Below are 9,838 nucleotides of genomic sequence, written 5' to 3' on the forward strand. Positions count from 1 at the left end.
GGGCGGGCCATGTTGTGTAGAAAGTTAGCTGGGTGATAAAACCAAGGGCAACACGGGAATTGGTGACATGCGGGCAGGGCAGTGGGCGATTGGGAGCAGATGCAGGCGAGAAGTAGCGCCTGGGGCTGTCTGGGGCACTGAGGAAAGTTCTGCTTCCAGGGTCGGGGAGGCAGGGATATACACATATCCGCTTGGTTGGTTATTCAAACGTAGAAATGTGCTTTGTACACCTGTGCATAGATGTGTCCCTCTCATGTTTTCCTTCCAGAAGCACAGTGGTGACAGCGGCTGGGGTAGCTCTGTGACAACAGGCCGCATAGCATCCTTGCGGGGAGCAGGCGAGTGTGGAACGGGACGCGGACAGGGCTGCTGCTACTGCAGCCCAGCAGCTGCGCAGGTGCACCGCCTCCCACAGGCTCTCAGCCCCCCTCCTCCTGCATTCTCTCCGCAGTGTCCGGAGGCAGACGAGCAGCCGGCCTCCCCCAGCGGGGGGCAGACCCAAGCCCCAGCCCAAGCCCAAGCCTCAGGTGCCACAGTGCAAGGCCTTGTATGCCTATGACGCTCAGGACACAGATGAACTCAGCTTCAATGCCAATGACATCATCGACATTATCAAGGAAGGTAAGTGCACGGCAGACTAGCTGGCTGAGGCAGCTTCCTCAAGCCCAAGTGTTCGTGTTGTTCTGGATGCCACCCGAGAAGGGGCCGTGGGCGCTCCTCTGGGGCACACTGGTGGAGCTTCAGGCTCCTCCATGCAGACCCCACTTGGCCTTTCTGTGCTGCTTGCAGCACTGCCTTTTTATAGGTGTCCCTTTTCAAACCATTGTTATTCATGGCAGTAAAATGGCAAGAGCTTCTAGGTCAGCACATCAAAGCATGTTTAAAGTTTGCCTTGACTCTGAAACTTTCTTTAGCCGTCGATCAACAGTCTTAAGTTCCACTCTAATTGGGCCAAATTAGCCGTGTGCCCATCCATTCCTGTACCACCCCCGTGCCCAGTGTAGGTGACAATGCCTGTAAAATAGGAGGCAGTCTGACCCATCCACACTCTGCAGTTCCTCAGAGTAGCAGTAGGTGGCAGGTGCCTCTCAGGGCGCCCTCACCTTACGCGAATGCCTGGGTTCCAGTTTCCTGCTGGAGTTTACCCAGGGCAGAAAGAGATGGCTCATGGAGGAAGGTCCCGGCTTCCTGACGTCAGCCCGACCCAGGTGACCCAGTGGATGGGAGATTGACTTCCCAGCCCCTCTTTGCCATTCCCCCCAGATAAACAGAACTAGATGAAAGAAAGCAGGGAATGGGCCCGGCGGTGTGGCCTAGTGGCTAAAGTCCTCGCCTTGAATGCCCCGGGATCCCACATGGGTGCCGGTTCTAGTCCTGGCAGCTCCACTTTCCAAGCAGCTCACTGCTTGTGGCCTGGGAAAGTAGTCGAGGACGGCCCAAGGATTTGGGACCCTGCATCCGTGTGGGAGACCTGGAAGAGGTTCCTGGTTCCCGGCTTTGGATCGGCATAGCACCGGCTGTTGCGGCTCACTTGGGGAGTGAACCATCGGACGGAGGATCTTCCTCTGTCTCTCCTCTCTGTATATCTGACTTTGTAGTAAAAATAGATGGATCTTAAAAAAAGAAAAAGCCAGGGAAGCAGTATCTGTTATAGAGGCTTGGCTGAATGCCTAATGCTATCCATCATAAATGTGTATGGACACAGGAAGAGAGAGCTGCTAACTGGGCTGTTGGAACAAATGCAACTAAGAAAGGGCATTGTGGTGAGCACTCCGCGAAAAAGAAGCCATGGAAACTAGAAAGAGTAGATTGTTCTAGGAAGATGAGCTAAGCCCTGACCCTGGTACAGAATCTATAAAGAGATGTCATGGGGGGTGAGAGGGTGCTATCTTTGCCCAGGTGACCCTGCCTTGAGGATCTGGAAGCCAGTGGGGAGCGCCTGAGTGCACAGCAGGCTCCAGGCGGCCAAGGGAGGTCCAGAAATCGTGCATTTCAACAGCTCCTTGTCGTGTGTGCTCCCTCAGTCCGTGGACCAAATAAGCTCCTAGTAAACAGTAAACACAGACAGGAATTTTATCACCAGCTTTGTTCATCAGAAATATCCAGTAAAAAAAAAGGGGGGGGGGGGGACTAATTTAAGTAAGCCTGTCTGTATGCATTGAGGGCTGAGGCTTTATTCAAGATTAACTTTTAACATACTCACTGGCATGAAAAATGCTCATAAGAAAAAGTGAACAGTTACATTATAGCAGTAGGTACTAGGCTCAATTTTTTAAACCATATTTAGCTATATATGTGTATAGAAAATGTCAAAAGTGGTCTTATTAAAAATTTATAAATGTTGCTTTTCATTGCTTAAGATTTTCAAAATGTTTCTAGAAATAACATAGTGGAGTATCATTCAGTCATGTGTTGTGGTGAAGACGTACCGTGCTGGGAGTCACCAGATGCCACAGCTGTCGCCCTAACGGGCAGTGTGGCAGGAGTGCTTCAAGAGACAAAGGGGTAATAGTCCAGAACCCCCTCACCTACAGGCAGTTAGCAAGTAGTAACCAGGGCATTTCACACCACAGAGGGAAGGGCAAGACATTCCATCTTAAAACCAAAGTAGGTTTCTACCTCAGACAACATAAATGAATTTAAATTAAAAGTGATTAAACTATAGAAGTCCTGGCAGGAAACCTAGAAGAGTGTATAAATGTTTGCATGAGGGAAGCTGTCCCATGCAAGACATGAAACAAACTAACCAGGGTTCAATGTCAGACTAAGGAAGACCTTCTGGTGGCATAGAGCAGCAGAAAGTGGACAGAAGCTGAAGCCTTGGTCCACAGCCTCACAGACAAGCTAGATGCAAAGCATTGAACCTGAGACACCAGCAACGCTCAGTGGCAGATGGGCCACAGACCCTCACCCAGACCCCAGAGCTCGTGCAAGCTCATACAAGGTATGAGGGGTTCAAGATGTTCGTGGGAAATCCCACACACCCTGTGGACACCCCCAGTATAGACAATGCACTGTGTGGCTGCCGTTGCGAGTCCTGGGGCCAGACCTGGCGAGAGTCACCGTGCTGGGAGACATGGAGCATGCCGGGAGAAGACCGCCTCAGCACATGCCTAGGTAGGGCACATCAAGTTCTGCAACGAAACGAGGTACAGAAAGCTTCTGATTTTCAGAACTATGTAGATTTTGTTACTATAGTTAAGATGCACTGTAACATGTGACTAGACAGAAAAATAGGTGTCTTCCCTCCTTTTTACTTACAAAGCTGCCTTTTGCAGAGAAAGCAGTAGAAATTGTTGTAATGCGTTTTTGCTTTCATGTCCTTAAAGACAGAGAGGTTGCAGGATTGGGATCTTCTATCCATCTCTACGCTCCCCGAAAAGCCCGTAACAGCTAGGCCTAGGCCGGGCTGGAGCCTGGAGCCAGGAGCCAGGAGCCCCGGCTCCTTGCAGACGTGCCTGTGGGAGGCAGGGTTCGCAGCCCTGAGCCCTCCCCTGCCGCGTCCCTGGTGTGCAGTGGCAGGAGCTGGCTCCGAAGCAGAGGCGCCGGGGCTTGCATCTGCATCTCTGCTGGGCCTCGGTGCCAGTCTCAGAATTCTTAATCCCCCATCAGCGTGACTTACTTGCGATTAATTTTTTACTCCTACTTCCAAGATACACCCAGAATAGGAAAATTATTAGGTAAGTCTAATTATTAGGCATGGGAGAACTTTTGTTTTTAAATTTGAAAAGCAGGGAGCTACCGGGACTAGAACCAGCGCCCATATGGGATCCCGGGGCATTCAAGGCGAGGACTTTAGCCACTAGGCCACGCCGCCGCGCCCTGGGTGCCGGTTTTAATCCCGGCTGCTCCACTTCCCATCCAGCTCCCTGCCTGTGGCCTGGGAAAGTAGTTGAGGACAGCCAAAAGCCCTGGGACCCTGCACCCGTGTGGGAGACCTGGAGAAGGTTCCTGGCTCCTGGCTTCAGATCAGTGCGGCACCGGCCATTGCGGTCACGTGGGGAGTGAATCATCAGACGAAAGATCTTCCTCTCTGTCTCTACTCTTCTCTGTAAATCTGACTTTGCAATAAAAACAAATAAATCTTAAAAATAAATTGAAAAGCTGAGTTACAGAGAGAGACGGAAAGAGTTAGAATGAGTGGAAATGTCTGGATGAGAATGAGAGAGAAAAAGAACATGACGGTGAGGAGAAACAGATTCTCTGTCTCTTACTCTGTCATGCTCATTCTGTCTTTAGCCGGTTTACTCCTCAAATTGCTGCAACAGCCAGAGCTGGACTGCGCAGGAGCAAGGACCTTCCTCTTCAGAGGCCCAGGGACTCCAGTGTGAAAAAAGATGACCAAAAATGGTGTAAAACCAAGAAGCTATAAACTAACTCCACTGGTTCAACTATTAAATATCCAAACATGTTATTAAATATTAATATCTGTAACTCATAAGGCAAATTCAGTAGAACGCCCTAGTCAACAGGACAAAAGGCCAAGAAGCTATAAATGGTCTTTAAAGAACGAACATTACAAACAGTGCAGGACACACAGCATGCTGTCATCGATACACAGAAGGCAGTAATGTCTCTTGCTTACTTGTAGGAGTGTACACTTAGAGCCTAAAGTGGTCACAGCTGGTGGAGTCCCCCAGTCTGGGCACTGGTCCTTTCCGCCCTCTGCTGGGAGAAGAGGTTAAAACTTTCTTAAGAGGAAACAAAAAAAGGGAGAATAGCAAGCTTTCAGCCTTCACATCTCTCTCTTGCAGATCCTTCTGGCTGGTGGACGGGTCGACTACGGGGCAAGCAGGGCCTGTTCCCCAACAACTACGTGACCAAGATCTGAGGCGCCCCCAGGGACTGTGACACACGGAGCAGAGGAGCCGCGGGCACCGGGGAGGGATGTTGGGGGTCGTGTCCCCGGTCTACAGTGAGCAATTGCTTCTCCAAAGCTTGAAGCTATTCTGGCACCTTCTCCAGAGGGCACCAAAAAGGCTGTTTTAGGGCCAGGGACTGGCACTGCACAAATGACCCTGAAATGTAGCCTGTTGGCAGGAACCCAGGAGGGCAGACCCACCAAAGGCCCACTAAAGTTTATTTATTGTATTTAATCCTGGTGAGAGGCACGTAATGCCTCCTTCCCCGGCGGCAGCCACTGCCAAGTGCCTTGTTGAAGAGCACCTTTCCGGGGCTCGCTCTCCCTCACCTCCCTCCTTCCGGGAGGGACGAGCTCTCTGCAAAGCCAGGCACCTTCCCTGCAGCGCCCAAGGGCAAGCTGGCCTGAGCCCACAGGGGCCCAGGGACACTGCTTTACATTTTGCCAGGACCATGGGTGGAGGGGGGCAAGGCCGAAGTCTCAGATTTGGACCGTGGCTGGCCCATGTCAGTTGTTTAATACTGTATGTATTTACAAGGAGGATATTTTTTTTTTCAAGCTGTACATTTATAAAAACAGATCATATACTGTATATATAAAATCTCCAGGCGGTAGAAACATGTATGAATGTACCAAGTAGTATCCCACTGTACTCACAAGAGGGTAGCTTGTATGCCGGAACTCGCACCAGGTACTTAGAGCCGCGTCCACCTCCTCTGGCTCCGAAAGCTCTAGCCAACGCCCGCCCCGGAGCTCGTTTTTCTCCACTTCCCTCTGTATCCTTACCCCTTCCCCATAAGTCAATAAAGGAATGGGTGAACCACCTGTCTACTCCTGACCTTGGTTTTGGGTTGAATTGTACCTCCTCCCCCAGCTTCTCTGCTGAAGACAGTGGCATCCTGTCACCCAGTGCCCTCATACGCAAATGGGACCTTTAGAGGTCACAAGAGAAAATACCGTTACAGTGGGCCTCGGTGCACTCTACCTGGTGTCCCGAGGAAAAGGGGAGATGTGGACACGGACACTGACATGCATGAGTGAAGGGCCAGGAGGAAGCCGCCATGGAGAAGTCCTGAGGAGGAAGCAAGCTGGCCGACCCCGGATGTCAGACTCCTAACACTCAGACACGAGACAACATGCCCCCCCCATTTGATGGCAGCAGCCTGCCAAACACCCACGGTGTCATCAGTGACAGTGAAGCCACGGCTTGCCAGAGGAGCTAACGAGTCCAGCTCTCCTGGTCACCAAAGCCCGTTCCTCACTACTGGGAAAGGAAGTCTAAGCAGCACATACCTCTTCCTCATTTAGGAGCCTCAAGTCCATGGGGGTTATCAGGGGTTACGCACCACGGAGGATGTATGTGGATTTTAAACAAGATAAGCCACTTAATTCTCCTGTTTTGCCTCAACACCACAAAGCAAACCAGTAACAATCAAGTCATCTATGACTAACTGAAAGAATTGTGTCTTTCCTCCTGACATTTACTTAACTAAGAACCCTTAGACTCCAGGTAACAAAACAGGAGCTAAAACCCCCATAAATACCACAAAGGCCCCCTACCCTCATGCACTGGGTAACAGACCAAGTCCTCAGGCCCAGCGTTCCAAGTCCCTCAGCCTGAGCCAGGTCCAAGGAGATGCTCAGCAGGTGTGACCTGGCTAGGCGACTGCACTTACCATCACAGGTAAAGAAAACTTAGGTTTAGACACACTATGAAGTTTTGTATATATAGCTTGAAAACTTTGGGGAAAAGTTTTTAATCTAAAAGACTGAGGGCCTGTCACGGTGGTTCAATTGGCTAATCCTCCCACTTGTAAGCACCAAGATCCCATATGGGCGCCGGTTCTAATCCCAGCAGCTCCACTTCCCATCTAGCTCCCAGCTTGTGTCTGGGCAAGCAGTAGCAGATGACCCACAGCCTTGGAACCCTGCACCCGTGTGGGAGACCTGGAAGAGGCTCCTAGCTCCTGACCGGCTCAGCTCTGGCCACTATGGTCATTTAAGCAGTGGACATAAGATTTCTCTTTCCTTCTCTGTATATCTGCCTTTACAATAATAAATATTAAGCGCCTGGTGCGATAGCCTAGTGGCTAAAGTCGTCACCTTGAACACACCGGGATCCCATATGGGCGCCGGTTCTAATCCCAGCAGCTCCACTTCCCATCCAGCTCCCTGCTTGTGGCCTGGGAAAGCAGTCAAGGATGGCCCAAAGCCTTGGGACCCTGCACCCATATGGGAGGTCTGGAAGCAGCTTCTGGCTCCTGGCTTCGGATTGGTGCAGCTCCAGGTGTTGCGGCCGCTTCGGGAGTGAACCATCGGACAGAAGATCTTCCTCTCTGTCTTTCCTCCTCTCTGTATATCTGTCTTTCCAATAAAAAAATAAAGAAAAAAGTGAGCTCCTATCCACTGATTCACTCCTCAGATGCCTGCAAACAGTAGTGCGGGGAGGGCGGGCCAGCTGGGCTGAGGCCAAAACTGACAAGAGGAAAATTCACCCCAGCTTGCACACGGAGGTGGTAGGAACCCAGTGGCTTGAGCCGCCAATGCTGCCTCCCAGGCTGTGCATAAGCAGGAAGCTGGAGGTGTCAGACCCCGGGCCCTGCGGGGTGAGAGCTGGCCATCTGAACAAGTATTGGAACCACTAGGCCAGATCGCCACCCTTTCGCTTATCTGTAAACTCATTTCTGCAGAGATTGAATATGGAGACTACCAAAACACTGCGATAGGTAAGAACTCCCCTTTTCACCTAGTAAGTCTTCAGGGAAAAAATACTTTATTTGCTAGAAGGGACCTGGAATCCTTCCCCTAGATTAGTACACAAGTCACTTACCCCGGGAGGAGCAAGGAGCCACACGTCCCTGCCTTCTGCAGCTTGCCATCATGTCTGGAATGAAGGGTGTGTGTGGGCATGGACAGCAGTGTCGAGTGCAGAAGTGGGGCAGACCCCTCCACAAAGGTTTACCGTGCAGAGGCGTTCTGGCCGTCGTCGCAGAGCAGCAGCCCTAAACTCCAGCCACAGCACTCCTCAGGGTGACTGTGGGCTCAGAGCTCAGCTGCCAGCAGCTAACAGCTGTCAGGATTTGCCATCTGAAACTAAAACTGAGAACTGTTTAAAACAACAAAAATGCTCACACATTCCACGGCCTCCAGAGAAGTGACAGCATAGCACGTCGCATCACCTGTGTCCACGGTGCGCTGCCGAGAGAAAGGTGGTTCTATGAAAAGAGCCACAGCCCATGGCAAGCAGTGTTGACAAGAGGAACTTCCTGAACAGGTTGCAAGGGCCCCAAAACTACCCTGTTAGAGCCAACAGAGGGTGTGCACTACTGAGTGAACCGGGGCCATCTGGGAGGAAGGAAAAGGGGGACACCTTGCTCTTTGTGTTTAGGAATTAATTTTCAAAACCTTTCCTAAAAAAAAAAAATCCTGAACAGGGCACACAACTGCAAACACGCCTGAGTTCCTGGCATGCGTAGCAGCAGAGTCATGCATCTTTGAATCCTCAGCCTCCTCCTCCTCCCAGCCGTCAGCCCTGCCTGCAGCCACAGCAGCTGCTCTTGAAGCATTCCTTCATCCTACATGCTGTCCCCAGGGCCTCGTTTCCTTTATTTTGCAAAGCTGGCTCCCAAGCCGTCACCCCCTTACAGGCCAGGGAGGTGGCGGCCCACGAGGTCACATGGTGCTAAGCTGAAGCAAACCCAGACACCTCCTCCAGGGCACAAGCAGTTACCTACCTTCGTTGTGCTTCTAAGCACCCTGTTTTTGTGCCACAATTTTTCCTTTTGCCACTTCTTTCACATTTCTAGCACTATTTTGGAAGGCACATAAGGAAGTATCTCAAAGTTCTTTTTTTAATGACATCCCAGAAGAGTTTCCCGAGTTAGGCATTGAATATTTCAGTAAAATCTGTAGTAAGGAAGCTAGGCGTGTCCATGGACTATCCTTCCACCATCTGAGCTCCAGCCGCCCTGGGAAGAACCTGGCCTCTCCGATGCACACAAGCTCCCTGTCAGGGTCTCACCGAGGGACCTGGGTGGGGCTACCACCGCCGCTAGCTCCTACACAGCATGTTTATAAAGCCCTGGAAAAGGATTTCAGCACAGATACCAGTTCCTCTCCATGTTCAAAAGGCACAGTTAGAAGGGAAAGGGGAGAGCCCAGTCGGGACTGGAGCCACGGTCTTCTTCCCGGCAGCTGTACCTATGTCCCACCTGACAACGGCCCAGCCATGTGGGTCCCAGTGGGGGACAAGAGGCAGAATGCACCTGAAGGGTGCATCGCTGAGGGAGAGGAGTTCACGGCCTTGCTCAGGGCCGGCCTCAGTCTCCCAACAGTTCTGTCATGTTTCCCAAACTTCCTTACTCTCAAAGACTGCAATAGCAATCCTCTGGAACTCCCAATTTGGAAGCTGTTGCTACAAGAGTTAGTGGCTGGAGACTGCAGTTGCATTCTTTCTTAGAAAACATCAAATGTAAACAAAATGGCTATAAAAAAAAAAAAAAAAAGGCACAATGACCTCACCATTGTGACCACGTGAAGCTGAGGCAGCAACAAGGGGACGATCTATCCCAAACTTCTGGCTTCAACAGGACACCTGCCTTCCTCGGACTCGTTCTTTCCGCTCCCAATTCTGTCTTGGTGAGAGACCCATGATGAAGTTACTCTGGTAGCTGTTGCCCTACGAGGCTAGCTGTTCCTATGTGGGAATTAATGAGCAGCTGAGTTAAGTTCCACAAAGGAAAATGTCACAGTTACCCTTCCATTTTAAATTTTCCTACGAATCATTTTCTATTCTAGGGTATAAGGTTGGGATGACTGAGTCAATGTACAGTTTTTCCCATCTTGAAAAATTATAGGAAAGTCTTCCTTGAAGCCATAAAGGCAGTAACTTATATACTATTCATGAGAAAACAAAGAATTGGTTAAAGCAAGCCTGCACTGATTTTATCAGCATAGAATAAATAAGTACACATGTGC

The 9,838-nt window shown here is 50.7% G+C and overlaps 1 protein-coding gene across 2 annotated transcripts in view; it reads left to right on the forward strand.

Moving 5' to 3' along the window:
- The window catches only part of MYO1E (myosin IE), a 200,596-nt gene extending 194,906 nt beyond the window's left edge, over window positions 1–5,690 (forward strand). For both annotated transcript variants that reach the window (XM_058665767.1, XM_058665768.1), the window contains exons 27-28: window positions 452–621; window positions 4,755–5,690. In XM_058665767.1, the coding sequence (XP_058521750.1) occupies window positions 452–621; window positions 4,755–4,831 (247 nt within the window). In that variant the 3' untranslated portion in view covers window positions 4,832–5,690. The remainder of the gene's footprint in view (window positions 1–451; window positions 622–4,754) is intronic.
- Window positions 5,691–9,838: the final 4,148 nt, after the last annotated feature.

This window comes from Ochotona princeps, chromosome 6 (assembly GCF_030435755.1).
Source record: "Ochotona princeps isolate mOchPri1 chromosome 6, mOchPri1.hap1, whole genome shotgun sequence".
NCBI classification, from domain to species: domain Eukaryota; kingdom Metazoa; phylum Chordata; class Mammalia; order Lagomorpha; family Ochotonidae; genus Ochotona; species Ochotona princeps.